This window comes from Cryptomeria japonica, chromosome 10 (genome assembly GCF_030272615.1).
Source record: "Cryptomeria japonica chromosome 10, Sugi_1.0, whole genome shotgun sequence".
Classification (NCBI taxonomy): Eukaryota; Viridiplantae; Streptophyta; class Pinopsida; order Cupressales; family Cupressaceae; genus Cryptomeria; species Cryptomeria japonica.
The window spans coordinates 550643223-550662173 of NC_081414.1; the positions used below are offsets into that span (position 1 = coordinate 550643223).

Genomic DNA, 18951 nt, shown 5'->3' on the forward strand with positions numbered 1-18951 from the left:
GATCTCAAATCATTCAATCCTGACTCTTGTTGAGATTACTCAATCTCAACCATCCATTGCTCCATTTTACCTATAAATAGAGCTCACATTCCTCATTTTCAAATCCTCAAGCATTTAGCATTCATAGTCATAATCCTGAAAACTTGTATGCATTTAAGCTATAGTGAATTCTAGAGAGCATTTAGCATAATCAACTCATATAATTGTTATTTTGGCCTAAAATAAATCATTTTAACATTATAGCATCTAATATTAGCTTTTATCTACATTTGCATAGCATTTAGAGTAATCATCTACAATCTTGAATCTCCATAAGCATCCATAGTACAAAAAGCTGCTGAGAGCTACACTAATTTGGAACTTGGAGAGGAGAGGAACAAAGGAGAAGAAGCTAAGAACATGTTAAGAGGCATTTGGATATGTCTTCTTATATTTGTTTCATTTGTTAAATATGTTAGCATGATCTCAGTATCTCTTTTGATATGTCTGCTTAGGTTAATCTTTGGTTGAATAACACTAACATTAATCTTGTTTATTGTTGTTTTAGTGTGTTATAACTCCACAGGTTTTTAATCTAACTTGTCAGTTTTGGAGAGCATCAGAATGCAATGTTGCTACTCTTAAAAGAAATGAGTGTTGGGCTTACCCTAACATAGATGAAGGAGCAAGTCAAGTAACTCATCCAGCTAGGCCTCTCATCTCATTTCTTTATGGATGGAATGGTGTTAGATGAAGATTAGATGCAACAATTGTTGAATGGGAAACAATAGGATCAGTCTTCTCTACAATTCCTGAGCCCTAAACCTAATGTCATAAAAATCAAGCTGATATTGCACCCTCTGGCATAATTCAATTTTTATTTAGAAACCACACAGACAACCTTGCCTACCATCTCTTTTTGAGATATGATAGATTTGGACCAGGATCTCGAAGATCTAAAATTGTATACTCATTCATCTAATATAGATTAAGCGACACTGCAATCTTTTTTGAAGAAATTGTGATCTCATTTCCCTATCTTTTCTTTTTTCTTGCACCTTCTATCGTAAACCAGAGCTTTTGAATCCCTTTTTCTTTGTGGGTAAAGAACCCCCAAGAGTAGCCATATATATGTGTGTGGGGTTAAGTACTTAATATGATCATGTTCCCATAAGTCCACATCTTTTGTTAAATGCCAACCCTTTTTGTAATCCTTGGACTGAAATTTTGATTAGCACCAAAAGCGTTGCCACTTGGTCATTTGGTGGAGTTTCTTTTATGCCGTAAGTTTAAATTTTTTGTAAGGCATATGAAACCGCCACTTGTCGCTTTTCAATGCTCTCTTTTCATGGTCCCTCGTGTTTCCTGTTCTCATCACACTGATCACCAGGTGTTTTGGGGTGCTCCTCACACTGATCACCAGGTGTTTCCTGTGCGTGATTTTCACAAGAAAGAAGAAGAAAAGAAGCAACGAGCCCTACTTGTGTGCCACGTGTCCAGGTGTCTCTATTAATAATGCAAACAAGGAATAATAATGAAGTGGCTCAAGGCTATTGCAATGATCTCCATGATGATATTTACACACGAAAAAAATGCATAGGCTTTTATTCAGTTGCACTCTTTGGTTAGTTAGGAGTTTTGGGTTCTATTTAAGCCAGTAGGCATTTAGTATTAAGGGTGATAATATTTTGAAATATGCTAATACTCTATTTCTGCTAATATTTTTAGCTTCATTTCATTATCTAACGAAGGAAAGTATATCAAGTTATGCCTAGTTTGCCTCTTCTATCTGTATTGTTGTATTGTTTTCTTCAGTGGATGATTTAAATTTCTATGTCACAAATAAGTAGAGAAATTGTCTTCATTTTGACTCTTATGATCTCAAATTCAATTTGATAGGTTATTGAATCATGTATCATTAACTCTTTTGATGGCTTGTGATATTTGAATTTGGTTTCATTTCATGTTGGTATAATGAACTAGAAGTTATACATGAATAAGGATCTAAAGTAGATAATAAATTTGTATATTAGTCAAGCCTTAATAAGTGCTTCTCATAGAAGGATTTGAATATTATATTTAGTCTCGTGAACTTATACATTTTGTTCTCTTTCTAACAATGAAAAGAGTGGTATTTTGTGCTTAAATTTTTCAAGAGATTACATATTTCTTATTTTTTAAAAGTAAATCTAAGATGTGGTGAAAATTCTAGCGTATCACCTTAAATATAGATTTCATTTCCATGTTTCGTTCTTCCCTTTTTCCTTCTAAAATATTTGAAGAGTAGGCTTCTAAAATCGTAGTGGTTGTTTAGTGAAGCGTAAATAGTCCCCCATTCACTGAAATTCCCATAAGATTGTTTCTTCACAACTGCAAACTTTGGGGATCAACAACCATCTTTGACAAAGGGGGAGATTGTTGTAGATAGAGAACAATATGTTGTCATTGATTTTAACACATTATTTATTGTTTTCATTGATATCAACTTATAGTATGGAAAAGAGATAAATTGATGTAGATGTAAAAATAGTGAGATGATTTCGTGTAGATGTAAATGAGAGATGGGTTGATGCAAATAGTTTGATGCTTACAACATGGCTGATGAGTCAGCATGTTTGAGGTCAATAAAGTAGTTTGAAAGTCCAAGACAACGTGATGATGGCAGTAAGGTAATTTGGACACAGTTTGGAAGACCATTACAGATGTAATCATGATATTAAGAGGTCTGAAAGTGTTGTAGGTATTCGTTGCACCATATCTTCTAAATTTCATGATGAACTTATTTATGATATGTTTGTCCCAAGGTGTGAAATTATATATTGGATCTTGTATGTTTGAAGGAGTCAAGTAAATATTAGATGAGTAGTTGTGTCTCTATCATCACTTTTTTTTTTCAGAAAATTATCTAAGACATGAACATTATCTTGATACTACAAAAGAAGATTGCAAGGACACTTTGAAAGGTATATAATGCTCCTATCTTGATCTACATGGTAACATTTGTCTCTCTTTGATAGATCAAAAGAATTGAAGTTGACAGTTTTGATGACTTGTTGTTGTTGGGCTGACATGACTTATTTCCTTCACTTAGATAGTTTGATCTTTGATTATTTGTATTTTCTTAAGAGGATACTTTGGGATGTCTTTGGGCCTACTTATGCTTGGGGTTGATTCATAACTTATTATCTTTCATAATAGAAGTGTTTGAGGCCATCTGACAAAGTATTTCATGCTTTCAAATACGAGCTATCTTGGAGCTGACTTAGTTGAAGACTTGAGAAGTTGATGAGGATATATATAGAAGATCAAATCATTTGCAAAAGTGTGGAAATGGTATAAGTGTATGAAAGAAGAGAGTTGTACCATCCGCATATGATAAATGCATCTTTATAACAATTCAAATTGTCAATATTGTAAAGACATGTTGTATTAAGGGTGTTGCATTTTCCTTTGGGTTGTAGCCCATAAAGTATAATGCATTGTTATTTTCACTTGTGAGGCTATATTTGGATAGTAGATCCAAGAAGATTTTCTCACTGTGGTTTTTCCCCTATGGGGTTTTGTACGTAGATTTGGTGTTGTGGTTGTGTGTTTTGGTTTCTCTTTGTTCCTGTTGCTTAAATCATTAATGCCGAATGAATAACTAATCAAAAGAAAGGTTTTTTTTACATTGATTTACCTCCCCCACTGCTCTCAATCTTTGGGTGTGTTCAAGAGAGCTCAAACATCTCAAGGGTCACTCAAGTGACATGCATTGAGAAAAGGCACAATTCACCTTAGTGATGCAAGCAAACCCACTAGTTAAATGCTTCACCTCAATTTTCAAAATTGACATGTGATAACTCTCAATTTGGTCTTTCTCCACCATTTTAGATTTTAACTACAAGCTTAGTTGAGTTTTGACTCTACCTATCCATTATTAGTTATTGAAGTTTCCCATCATGATTTTAAAATATGATTTGTAGCCTATTTAAACAGCCTCATTTGGATTTCAAAGGTATCTTTGGTATATGATTCAACATTAGAAGCCCTTTTTATGAGTTCCAAGCTATTTGAGTAGGCTAGTGGGTCAATTATAAGACATCTAGACCAAGTTCTCTAGTTTCTTTGTAGAATACATGCTCCCTACAAACCTTAAGGTTATCTTTGAATTGCTTCTTTGAAGCTTCTACTATTACAACATGACACTTTAGCACATCCCTTAATCTTAGTTCCCTATCTTTTATACTCCTTTAATTAATCGAAATACCAAAGGCTAGTGACATGAGACTAGAATACAAGATAATAGAATATGAAAGTGGAGCCCTTAAGGACTTACATAGTACATCTTCACCAAGGATCCCATATGCTAATTTCTCTTGTGTGAGGTTTCATTGTGTTCATTGTTTTGAATTATAAGATTGATTTTCCTTGACAAAGATTAGATTAGAATTGCAAATAAATTTATTATCTACAATCATGGTCAAATTGGTAATATTTTGTTACTACATCATGATTTAGTTAGAAACAACTAGATATAATTTATTTGTGTTGTTACATTAGATATCTTGAACTAGATTATATATTTAGTTTCAATTTAGAAACATCACTCATAATCATCTCAAAAAACTATTGGCAATATGGCAAGGTAACAAGTGAAAAGCCCTTGCTAATTGGCCCAAGTAAATCAATGAATTAATCAACCAAAATAAAAAATTAATGAAAAAAATTGCTAAAAGTGTATGTAAGCATCATTTAATTAAATCACCTAATTAGTTCACATTTCATTTTGGAGAAACGGAAAAACATAGGATACTATAATCTATTTCTTGCATTTGGATCAAAGCATTTAGTTAGTTTTCATTTTCATTCAGGGTTACATCAAGTGATCAAAAGTCGCTGCTAACATGTTTAAGAAAATCAACAAGACAAACATTTCCTAATTTCTATCCCACTATCAAGTTTATGTGTCCTAGGGTCAAAAAGGATTAGATAAGGTCCATTTTACATGAGTTTGAAATAGCTTAACCAAACCAAGAAGCCTTCAACCTAAACAACTTTAGGAGATACTTATTATCTTGTAGTGGATCTAGGAATAAAAACACTAGGATATGAGCAAGAGAAATAGCCCTCTTTTAAGAATTGGTTGAGATAGAAAACTATCATCTCAACACTTTTCATGTTGGTGCTCAATAGGATCTAGGTTCAATCCACGCCAACAATGCCCCTAGCCACAAAAGAATTGCTATAACAATACCCCTTTAGAGGTTCACCAAATAATCCCCACATTCCAACCACAACTTCATGCATCAACACAATCATTTTCCTTCAAGCACTAATTCCTCATGAAGCAAGCAATTAAGTTGGCACAATGCCTACCTTACATAGAAATATTGTTGAAACTCCTTCCTCATGACTTGAAGGTAGTCCTTTAGACACTCCCTTGTTCTATTGACTTTTACTACATAAATAGAAGTGATAGAAGTGATTTGACGAGTGCAATACTTCAATTATCTTTGTCCAACTCATAAACAATAATGATGAATAAATTTAAAGTTACACACCACCAAAGAATATACTAATTGATTGATTATTCTCTTCATAAACAACTCTATCCAATCTACATGCCAATTGCACCAAACTACTCTTCTCTCCTCTTCACATGCAAATAAATTATCCTGTCTTTTACAATGAACAAGAACTTTCTACTAATTAACATTATTCATTAACATAATGGCTGACATATCCAATTACAAGATACGGCCTTTAATGGTACATCCAATAAAAAAAATTCAAATGCTTTTTCCACTTGACAAGCATATACAAAAAGTATACAACTTTTACCATTATTTATCAATAAACACAGTAAAATATTCCTGGAGTAACATGCATCGTATCTTCTTTATAAATCTATGCCTATGCATGCAAAAATGTATGTGTTAAGGGTTGGCCATAGGTGCCATTTCTGAGGAGAATTAGCCATTTCCAACTTCTTATGCCATGCTCGTTTTTCCCAAGTTAATATTGACCCTAGCCATTAACTATGGTTAAAACTTTTGTAGAGATTATAGGATATATTTGCCCCCACACCCAACAGGGCATAATTATCAAGTTTCCAAGGTGTATACAAATGGCTTGGTCTGACTCTGTAGACAAGAGTTTATCTTTTTTTAATGCACCAACTGCTCTTCCTGGAGAACAAGAAGAATCTAAGTGGAACTACACTTACAATCATGATTATCTCATTGGGAAACAATGTTACTATAATCCAGCATTTGACACCAGTCAAGGAAATGAGGAGGGTCTTTTGAGCTCTTCTCTGGCTTACCCACCAGCCCCATTAAGCTTAACGCTGAACAATATTAGTGGGATGATGAATATTGCTGGAAATTTTGATGTTCAGGGCTGCTTTTCCTCAGGATTTGGGAGTGTGGAGGCTTCTTCTTGGATTAATGGTGATGAGCAGAGACAGAAAATATTTGGTGATGTGGGTGAATTGGTTACAATGAATGGAGGAAAATCTGCAGATGGTAGGAATGAGAAGCAGCACTGTGTCTTTAATGACGTTGGTTTTGAAAGGAGAACTAATAGTTCTGATATGGGTAAAGTTGGTGTTGGTAACAGCAAAGGGAAGAAGAATCACAACTGTTTTTCTGCTAAGAATCTCATGGCAGAGAGGAGGAGGAGGAAGAAGTTGAATGATCGTCTCTCCATGCTTCGTCAGTGGTGCCCAAGATCTCCAAGGTAAGTATATAACTATGAGTGTTTAAGGCTCTAGTTTGGCCATGTTGTGTTGGAATTGTGCTACTAGCATGGCCCTTAGCAGGGTTTGGCAGCAGAAATTGCTCTTAAGATCAATGAAATTAAGTTTGCCTGGTATGGTGACATATTTTGTCTGGTTAATCAGGGTAACTTCTTTGATTTTAATTGGTAGGGAGTGTTGGAAATAAGACATCCAGATTGACAATCGGCTGGTCAAAGAGGGGTCAGTAAGTCAGTTGGTAGAACATTCCAGTAGTAAATGGAAGCTTTTTAAGTTTGAGTTTTAGCTGGTTCATATGAACTATAGTTCAACATGTCATATCAGAGCCTGGCAGCAATATTGAAAATATATCACACCTGAAACAATGATGGGCTGACCAAAGAGGGGGCCAATAGTTCAATTGATAGAACACAGTGCATTGCGGTAGATGTTTTTTCTTATAGACAATTCTGTATGCCTGTGGTTTGTCCATGCTTCAAATAGAGTACGTTGTTTCTACAATTAAGAAGATGCAGAGTATTTTAATTTCGAAAAACATTCTCTTTGTCTCATATGACTACTCAGAAATACTAAGAGTGGTCCTCCTCCTAAGAAATCAGTTAATGGAGGGTTGTTCTTTAGGTGAAAGTTATTGTATATTCAAAGTTCAAAAGCACAGATTGTTAAGTTTCTATGTAGTAGCATTCTGGGTTTGAGGTTTCTAAGAGTCAAAACCAATAGCTTCAGTAAATATTTCCATATGGTACTGGCTTTGATCATCTGGACTGGTGTTTAGGGGAGTTTTTCTAAAGCAGGTGACTGAACAGGGAAACGTCTATCGAGCAATCAGAATACACTTTTAATCATATTTATTAATTAATTTGAAAATCAAAATAATATTTTTATTTTTATTTTTAATTGATTAATAAATAAGATCTAAGGTGCATTGCTGGATAGACAATAGAATTGAAGAGCCTCTCTGCCATTTTTAATTTTATAAAAATTAGATGTGTAGAAGTTTGAGAAGTTTGCTACATAGTAAATTCAGCTCCTTACTGTAAGCCAACCATAACCATAACTCTTTTGGGCTTTTCATTTTTTATAACAGATGGACAGGGCCTCAATTTTGGGAGATGCTGTTGGATACATGAATGAGCTTCTTCAACGTATTAATGAACTGCAAAATGAGCTCATTCAATCTTCAGAGGCTCCTTATCTGCCTGGTTCCTCAATGTCCCATCGCTTCACACCTATACACCCTGCTTCTCTCTGTGAAGATAAGAAAGACTCATCTTTCACTGCCTAATCCGGACACAAAACCAGTAAAGGTTAGCCAGAGTTGTACTTCATTTACTCAGAGAATCTAAAAGTTCATATTAATTTCCACAACATAACAAAAAGAGGACAGTTGAATCACTAACAACGCATCATATCCACCATATAAAGTACCAAAGGTATCTAATTCTGAATAGAATATGCCAAAAAAAATAAAAAATAAATACAATATCACAAGTTACAAACAAATAAGTAGTGACTCCCAAGAGAAAGGTGCTACCCAAGTGGTAGACAACTGTAAACGATCAGCTTCCCCTTCCAAGCATTATAATGTCTTTACATTCCTCTGAAAATTCCATGCTTAGAATGACTGCAACTTTTGGGTTTTTTTCAATGAATATCATAGTTAGCAATGAAGAAGCTCCAAATGAAGAGAGTGCATCTCTCCTATCATTCAAGGCCGATTTCCTATTTGATCTGAGAGAAAATGCTTTGATGCAACTGTTATCACCCATTCCTCTCATTATGTACAAAGAAAATCTTCGTTTCTGCTCTATATTCTGATCAAGTATTGAATAGAATTATGCAAATTTTGTTGTTTCATTAGGATTCTTGGGGCGTGATTCTTTCCACCCATTTTTTAATATGTGTTAGTTATTTTATACATTGATAATATAGACACTTATTTAAGAATGTTTTATTAATTTTCAAATATGAATGTATAATTGTCATTTTTGAGGGGTTTTGCTTAAACACCAACTCTAAGCTTTGACTTGTTTAGGTGGCTCATCTGAAATCATGCTAATAAATGAACCTTACTAGAAAAATTAGTGTAATTTCAGATCTACCACCCAAACAAATCAAAATTTACAATACGATGTTTAAATATGATCTATTCGATAAAGGTCTCCTCATCTCATTCCTGATATATTTACAGGTGGAAGTGAGTAAAAGAGAAAGTAAGATTCACATGTTCTGTTCCAGAAAGCCTGGTTTGCTTCTGTCTACAATGCAAACACTACATGTACTTGGTCTTGATGTCAACCAAGCTGTTATAAGCTGCTTCGATGGATTTTCCGTCGATGTTTTTCAAGCAGAGGTACTATTTATTGTACCTTGAGTTTGTTCTCTTGGTCATAAGCTTAAACCCTTATACTAGTAAATGGCCTTACTTTGGATTTTTGGCAGCAATCAATGGGGAATGACATTCCAGCTGAAGAGATAAAAAAACTTCTGCTCCACAGCGCAAGTTAAATACAACAAGTGTTTGTTATCTTAGGTTTTGAAGCAGTCTCGTTTAAACTATTGATACTCCGCGTAATATGGGCTCTATCATAAAAGTTATAAATAAGGGCTATAAATAAGGGCTATGTTAATTTTGGTTTCAAAATGGATCTTTCGTACAGCGTGTTAGCGACAAGTTAGTCAATCGCAGCTGTCAATTGCAAAATCGACGGAGTAAAATGTGCGACTAACACACCTGTTAGTCAATCCGTACTGTCGTTTTGATCTGTAAATAAGTGCTAGGATATGCACATGTTCATATGTATTCTAAGTTTAAATTATATTCTTAATATTGTCACTTATTCAATAATTTATGATAACTTAAGTTTTTAATGTTCATATGTACAACTAATAAATTTGTATTAAATTATATTTTAAGTTCAAATTGTATTCTTAATATTGCCACAAACTATTATTCTATTGTTTTATGATTTCATTTAAGTTATTAATGTTCATATGTACAACTAATACATTTGTATTGCATTATATTTTAAACCCAAATAGTATTCTTACTATTGCCACAAACTATTATTCTATTGTTTTATGATTTCACTTAAGTTATTAATGCTTAATGAATTGATAAGTAGTTTTTCGTGATATGATATAAATATATCATAATATGTATTTACATGTCAAAACTATTGTGATAGAACACAATAACATTTGTAGTATATGTTGTCGATAGACAAAGCACATCTAGATACAAGTAAGTCTTAACTATATTATGTTATGACATCATAGAACACAATAACATTTGTAGTATATGCTGTCAATAGACAAAGCACATCTAGATACAAGTAAGTCTTAACTATATTATGTTATGACATCACCAACATGACCATGTGAGATGGTAGAGTTTCATCTAACTACTATCAAAGAACACAAACACTATTAAACTAAAATGTTATCTGAATATGATAGACCATAACATTTAACCTTTCTTTAAGAAGCTTTGTCGAAAAATGTTAGGAAGCATTGATTACCTCGAGATCACCACTTTTAGTTAGAATCATTGTTGTTGCTAGTTCCTAAACACCCTTAGTGTTCTTGGGATTGCTCTTGGCTATCATATAATCAATGCTTTCATTAGTAAAATTGTCTTATAAAACAAACAATTCTAAATAGTGCACAAAGATTCAAATGAATAGTGTGATTCTAGGTGATTTTAAATTTGACATCGAAGATTTAGAAAGCTCCTCTACATGCCTACTAACACATTTGACCCTTAACACTAAATTTCAACCTCTAGAACAAGGACATGGTTCACAAGTTTGAAAGCTAGTATATAGCTAGAGGTCAATACAAGCCCCAAATGTTCAAACAACAAATATGCCATAGCTTTGTTTTCTAAAGTGATGTTTTATATGGATTTAGTTAAATTCCATGAATTCATATTTAACCTAATCTACTACTTGTTTATATAATAATGCAATAAAAAACATGTATGAATAATTATAACCTCTATCCATAAGATTGAGTGTGACAATAATTCCACTAACAACTCCAAATTAAGCAATTATCATAATCATGTTAGAAAAAAATTACATGTAAAATTGACTTCCTAAGGAGGACACCATAAAAATAATGAAGTAATGAAAATCAATTAAAAGATGACATCATCATCTAAATTAAAAATATAAACATTTTTTTTATATCAATAAACTTACTAAAATCCAATGATCTAATTCATTAAAGTTAATCTAACAAGTTACATATTTTATTCTAGTTGCTCAATCATTATTTAAAAAAATATTTTTAATTATTTTAGATTTATCAATTTTTAAGTTCCAAATTATAGTTATTATTACATTAAACTTACTAAAACCTAATTATCTAACTTATTAGGTTAAACTAATACATAGATATATCTTATTCCATCATAATTAACTTTTAAAAGAATAATTTATAATTTTTTTTTTTAGATTTATTTGTCTTTTAAATTCTATAATAGATTTTTTTTTGAATATTTTCTTATTAAATTATAATAATTCATTTAAATAAAAAATGTTGAAATGATTTATTTATATTTATATAATTTTTGAAATATATTTTTTATCATTCAATATAGCTAAAGATAATTATTTACATGTCATTCAAGTGAAATGTTACAAATCAAACATTTAAATTAATGCTAGTAATTTTGTAACATTTTAATATATAAAAATGAACTTCCTAAACATATAAAAAGGATGAATGTAAATGTGTAAACTCATAAATCTAAGTATATATAAATTAATAAATCTAAATCTATAAAATCACAAATCTAAATATATAAAACTATGAAAACATGTATATATAAAATGATAATATGAAAGTTAATATAAATATATATAATAAAATAAACTATGTAATTTGCTTGTCTTTTGTTATTATTTATAAATTTAAAGATCAAAATTATGTCTCCAAATAAATGTATATAAAAAACAAGAAATGTATATTCTAAATTATCATTAAAAAATTATATTATTTTAAATTAATTAAATTTGATATACTTAAAAGAATTCTTCCACTATACATTGGGAGAAGATTTTTTCCCTCCAAAATTCTTCTTCTTTATATAAAATAATTATTGGAGAAAGAAAAATAAAATAAAATATAAAAAGGTTACAAATATTCATAATTAAAAATAGAGAAAAAATTAAAAAGCTAACAAATATTTATTTATATTTTAAAGAACAAAAAAATTAAAAAAACTAAATTGGAACTTTTTTAATGAATAATGCATATATTACTAATTAAAAAATAATATTAGACATATTCATGAAAAAGGTGGGTGGAAATAATCACATCTTGAAAGTCTAAACAATGCTATAATTTGGAGCTTAAAACAATAACACAATTCTGGAAGGATGCTAAGTAAGAGTGTTAGTTCTTTTTCTTGCTACCCCAAATTCTTGAGAGAAAATACAACACCTAAACTTGAGGATCAAAATATTTAGACAAATTTTTTTTTTCTTACAAATCAAATTGAAGACAAGGAAAGGACAATGAACAAGGGTGGACCTAGCCTTCATCATTTTGAACTACACATGACTCAAGAGGGTAATCCTACCATTGGTGTGAAAAAATGATAAAGCCTTTTGACAAACAACACTATAGGGATGAAACTCAGTCCAATTAGCACAATGCAAAAGAAGTAATCAACTCTTATAGAATTAGTATCGTGCTAGTTTCATATTAAATTATAGTCTTAGACTTTTGAAAAGTGAACAATTAACATGTTCGTAGATATATGAATAAAAGATATCACAATTTTAACAAATTCATGCATGATCCCTTATACATTAATTGACACTATAAACTAATAAATTACACTAACATGTCTTCATCTCCAATATGCAAAATAATGATGAATAAGTAAATCTTAGAAAATTCCTTTATACCCTTTAAACTTCATGAAGATAAACAAACCTTAATAAATTATAATTTGAAAGATGTTCATTGAGATTATCAGTATTGAAACAATTATTGAAATAGGAATTGCAAAAGATTAATCAGTACTTGTCATGGTCTATAAAGCCACATAACAGACATTTTATATCACAGTATCAAAACATATTCTAATGATCTCTTGAAAAATTATCACCTTGTGATACCAAATTTCCTTAATCCTACAAGGAAATCATACTCATGTTAAAATTGTGTGTGAATATTGTCATTGTTGTCATTGATGTCAAATTTGGTTATCTTGTTTGGACCAAATAGTGTATGTTGTTGGAGAAACAGTTTTGGTATTACTGGTCAAGTATCAATGGAAGAAAGGTATGAGATATGATGCAAGACATAAATGATCTGATGGAGTTATTTCCAGAAGATCCTCATCTTCAGAATCCTGAGTTGTTCTTATCTTGGTTTACATTATGTCTCGGTATCAGTTGTGTGTTCCGACATTAGTAATGTTAAGTATATCAGTTGTATCTATTATGATTTATGTTGTATCTACGCATCTATTATGATATGTAATTTACATGGTATTTGTATCTTGGAGTTTGGAGTTGTTGTGCTTGGAGTTTTGTGCTTATGGGTCTGTATCTATGGGTCTGGTAGACCCCTTTTCTATCCCGGTAATTAAGGTATATGCATCAGTAAATAAAATGTGTGAAGGAAGCATGTGGGAGATCTTGCGGAGGCCGACTTTGTTATCATGTTTTTGTTTAAGGCTTTATTGGACAACTTGTTGATCTATGCAACATATTACTTGTGCTTGGCTAGCATATTATCCTAGTGTATAAGATTTCCGACACACACACACACACACACACACATATGTATACACACACATATATATACACATATATGTATATATATATGTATACATGTATATATGTATACATACACACACACACATATATATACACATATATGTATATATATATATGTATACATGTATATATATATACATGTGTATATATGTATACATGTATATATATATGTATATCTATGTATATATATATGTATATATATATACATACATATATATACATACATATATATATATGCATATATATACACATACATATATATATATGCACAAGTATACATACATATACATACATATACATATATACATACACATACATATACATACACACATATATATACAGACACATATATATACACACACACATATATACACATACATACACACACACACATACACACACACACACATACATATATACATATATACATATATATACAATATATACACACATATATATATATACACACATATATATATATACACACACACATATATACATGTATACATATATATATACACACACATATATGTATACATGTATATATACAATATATACATGTATATATTGTATATATACATGTATACATATATGTGTGTATATATATATGTATACATGTATATATGTGTGTGTGTATATATATGTGTGTGTATATATTGTATATATATGTATATATGTATATATGTATGTGTGTGTGTGTGTATGTGTGTGTGTGTATGTATGTGTATATATGTGTGTGTGTATATATATGTGTGTGTATATATATGTGTGTATGTATATGTATGCGTATGTATATATGTATATGTATGTATATGTATGTATACTTGTGCATATATATATGTATATATGTATATATATTGTACGTTAGGAAATAGGAAATCATCACAAGCATTATAAACATACTAATCATTAGCTCAATCACGGAAGCACTCATTGCAATGATCTATCCTAAACAACACTATATAGAGACATGAAATAAAAACATTCAAAACTAGAAATTAAGCAAACCAAAGATGTGATTTGAATGCTCCTTCATGCGGCTCCATTGTTCTTCTTTCCTCTTCAAATAGTTTGGTTGTGGATCTCACCTACAAGTGCACATACATGATTGAAAGCAAGTAGACAAGATTATTGATCAAGAGTACTAGAAATGTGATTGACTAGAAATTCAATAGTCTGATTACCAATTAGCTTTGATTGATGAAGATCATCCAATTTATAGATAAATTGGAGAAACGATCAAATTAGCATGATTCAATTCAAATGGAAATTGCAAATCAATTATGTCAATTATGACAAATTATGACAAATTATGCACTTTCTATGCAAAATTTGTTGATTGATAATTTATGACAAATTATGACAACTTCTATGTCAAAATTGATTGATTTTCAATTATGACAAATTTATGACAAATTGACATGTCATTTCCATGAATTTAGGAGAGAAATAGAAGGAAATTGAAATTAGGAATTAGAAAATTAGGAAATTAGAGAATTAAGAATTTAGGAATTAAGAAATTGATAGAAATTAGAAATTAGGTAAATTAATTAATAATTTGTCATTTATTAATTAATTCACAAAGAGGAATAATTAGCCAATTAAATGAACATTTAATTGCAATGAGAAGACTTAGGATAAATAAACAATTTATTAATCCTAAAGGAGGAAATGACACACAAGGTTAAATGATTAAATCATAAAACCCTAAAAGATGAATTAGCAATGCGAGAATGACAATTAGGTCTTGATTGAAGATAATTGATATCGATCATGATTTTGAATCGATAAATGACCAATGTGATAAATGATTTGTTTGATAAATGCGCCAATTGACGAGGAACAATGACAAATTGATCCAAATTGACATGATTGAGAAGGACGACGATCGATGACAAATTAATCACAAAATGACAAGATTGACAAGATGACAAGGGTTGATGATAAATAGATTGCAAGATGACAGGATTGAAAATGACCACGATCGATGACAAATCGATCGCAAAATGACAAGATCGAACATGACAACGACCGATGACAAATCAATCGTTAATCGACAAGATTGAAAATGATAAGGATTGATGATAAATCGATCGCCAGAGGACAGGATTGACAAGAGGACAACGATCAATGACAAATCGATCGCAAGATTGACAGGAGGACGAAACCCTAATTAGGATTGATGATGTCCAAAATGATGACAAATAAGCACGCACATTGATGCAATAAGATAAGATCGATTAAAATCATGACTAGAGATTGTTGTCGACAAGACCAAATTCGAAAGCAAGATAAATGAAGAATGTAGAAGAATGACGCGATGTTCACAAATGATAAAGACCAAGTACGAATCATAGGAGAAATGTTAATGCGACGCAAAAACCTAAAATGAGGCAATGCGCAAATGTTAAAGTATGACTCCGCAAGCGTTGACCATTTTTAGGTGTCTACATTTTGCCCCTCTTTGAGACAATGCGATTTTAAGCATTGTTTCAAAGAACAATAATGAAAATGCCCCAGACAATGACAATGACATATGCATGCCCCCTCGAGGAATTGGCCGGAAACATGCAGAAAAGAGGCCAATTGATCGATAAAAATGATAGGATCGAACGGGCTGACAATCGGATATCGACTGCATGAAGGAAAAGCAATTGATGGTGCAAAAGACCGCGACCAACATAAGATGGAGAGGGTGCACGTCCATCTATGCACTGACAAAGATCTATAAATGGGACCAAAAGAGGGAAAATTGCTCATTTGCACTAGACAAAGAGGAGGATTTGTTGCTCTGGACAAGGACACTTGCAGAGAGATGGCGAACATTCCAATGGCGGATCACCTCGGGGAATGTGTACACACTTACAGACGACCAGACGACATGGGAGCAGCGGTATGGATCTCAAAAACCCATGTTTTCAATTTCATGAATTCTGATTGCATGCGGGACATTGCGGGGCCCACAGGGGATGCAGAAAAGGACTCCTACACTTGTGTAGGGCGAATCCTGTGCTTGTGTGGGGTCTTCTGCGCTTGTGTAGGGAGACACAGGTGCAGGTTACTTGACACAGGCGCAGGTTACCTTACACAGGGATAATTGTGCAATGCAAACCCTAATTTTGGTCAAAATGACATGCAAAGGATCCGGAAAAAGGGGACAAGGGTAGGATAGGTCAGAGGAGATGAAAAACACCCTGATTAGACATGAAAATGAGGAAATGCAACCCGTAGGAGCAAACCCTAAAACTGACAAAATGTGCCCCAATTTGTGATGCAGAGTCGACAGTATCCATTGATCACACGGGAGAACCGACCTGACTGCTTCATGCTACGACATAGACTCAGGGCACAGATAGAGATACATTAGCAGGACTTGGGATATACTATGTCACATTCATGCCTGAGATTAGGGCAAACACAGGACTGCTTACCGCATTGGCAGAACGATGGCATTCAGAGATGAGGATGGGGATGACGAGGATGAGCCAGATTCAGGCGAGCATGAGGCATTGCAGGATATACCCATAGAGCCAGAGACAGCTAGGACAGAGGAGATGGAGATGTGTAGGGCTACCATAGCGAGTCAACAGGATCACATTGCGACATTAGAGAGATAGCAGGATCAGTTCAAAGCAGAGATAGTTAGACTCACAGCGGCTCAAGATGCAGCGATTGCTCAGGCACAACGAGAGGAACAAAGAGTCACTGAGTATATTGGGTCGATTCAGGATGCCAGTGCACGGGAGATGGCACAGATGTTGGTAGAGACCGGAGAGGAGATACGCCATTGGAGGACACTATATGAGAGTGCAGTTCCACCAGAGTAGAGAGCACCTTTATATCGGGCATGATCGAGGACAAAGAGTAGGGCACGCTCTCGGAGGTCATTAAGCAGCATGGGGGTGAGTGGACCTATGAGACCACCACAGCCAGGACTAGGAGGGACATCATCCGCAAGACCTTGCAAGGATGAGGAGGACCGAGGGAGCACCCAGTGACAGAGGCACGTGCTCCTTAGACAGACAGTAGACATTATGTAGTTTGACATGTTGTAGTCAGCTTGCGGGCCATACTTAGGACAGACAACCCAATTTTTGTACTCCAATATTATTGTGATATATGATATGATATGCATCGATATGATGGGATGCAAATGTGTTATGACTGATGTTACTTTCTATGTATGGATGACTTATGCATTGTTTATTTACCATTGTGGAACATGTATGGATGCATGTTTATGCGTTTTTGATGCATTGATAACATGAAATGGATAAAATGCTTGATGTGATGCTTAATGTAATGCAAATGTACTAACCAAATGGATGCAGGATGCATCATGTATGGTTGGAAATCAGAGCACTAGACCGAACTGACTATCTGAACTGACGGAAGAAATGTTAGTAAGAAGAAAATGAGACAGAGGACAGTTAGAGATGAAGAAAAACTTGCTTTCAGTAATGCACTTTGTAGGTGAGAACCTTTATTTTAATGTAGCAAAATGGATGCGTAGCATCATGGCATTGAAGGCCAGAGCTGAAATGCAACCCTTTTTTTGCAAAAGACAGACACATCACAGACAAACAACAATCACAATCAAAAAGAAAAGGACCATGATCCATCCCGATCACTCTAAATCACTCAGTGATATCATCGAGCAACATAGGAACATGACCGAAGCCAAAGATAAATCAATAAAAAGATAAGATGCACAAATTCCAACAAATCAAACAAACACCTTGATCTTCGTTGTCAAAAGTTGAACGTGCTGATAGGACAATCATGCTGTCTGGTTTCAAGACATGCAATACCCCGTCTAAGACAGGACACAGTCTGGTTTCGAGTATACCACATCTTGTATAATACCCATGATAGTGTGCCATGAATGATTTTGAGGGTGATTGATATGACAATGTTGATCAGTTTGAATGTCGGGTTTGAGTAAAAAGTTCATCTATTTAATGCGTGATTTCAGTAAAGCACAATGTTGGATTGTGAGTTTGTTGGATGTATGCTCAGTGATTTGTCTTATGCACAAAAGGGATCATTTATTGCAAAATGCTTGTTTTTGGATTGTAATGTTTTGAAAATATTTTTGTTCATTTTTTTTCAGGACTTTTTATGACTTTTTAGGGATTTTCTCAAGACATTTTTCAATTTTTAGGGATATTTTTTTTTCAAGACATTATTTGATTTTTTTGGATTATTTCAGGACATTTTTTGATTTTTTTGGATTATTTTAGGATCATATTCAAGTTTTATGAGATTTTTTCAGGACATTTTTCAATTTTTTTGGATTTTTTTCAAGACATTTTTCAATTTTTTTGGATTATTTCAGGATCATATTCAATTTTTATGATCTTTTTTCAGGACATTTTTTAATTTTTATGATCTTTTTTCAGGACATTTTTAATTTTTTATGATCTTTTT

The 18951-nt window shown here is 32.7% G+C and overlaps 1 protein-coding gene across 1 annotated transcript; it reads left to right on the plus strand.

The window, feature by feature from the left end:
* The first annotated feature begins 6062 nt into the window (after window positions 1-6062).
* On the plus strand, window positions 6063-9229 carry LOC131060751 (transcription factor SCREAM2). Its single transcript, XM_057994124.2, is given in 6 exon segments — window positions 6063-6677; window positions 6680-6702; window positions 7809-7886; window positions 7888-8028; window positions 8913-9074; window positions 9164-9229. Coding segments are annotated over 6 exon segments (1059 nt in total). The 5' UTR covers window positions 6063-6088.
* The last annotated feature ends 9722 nt before the right edge of the window (window positions 9230-18951 follow it).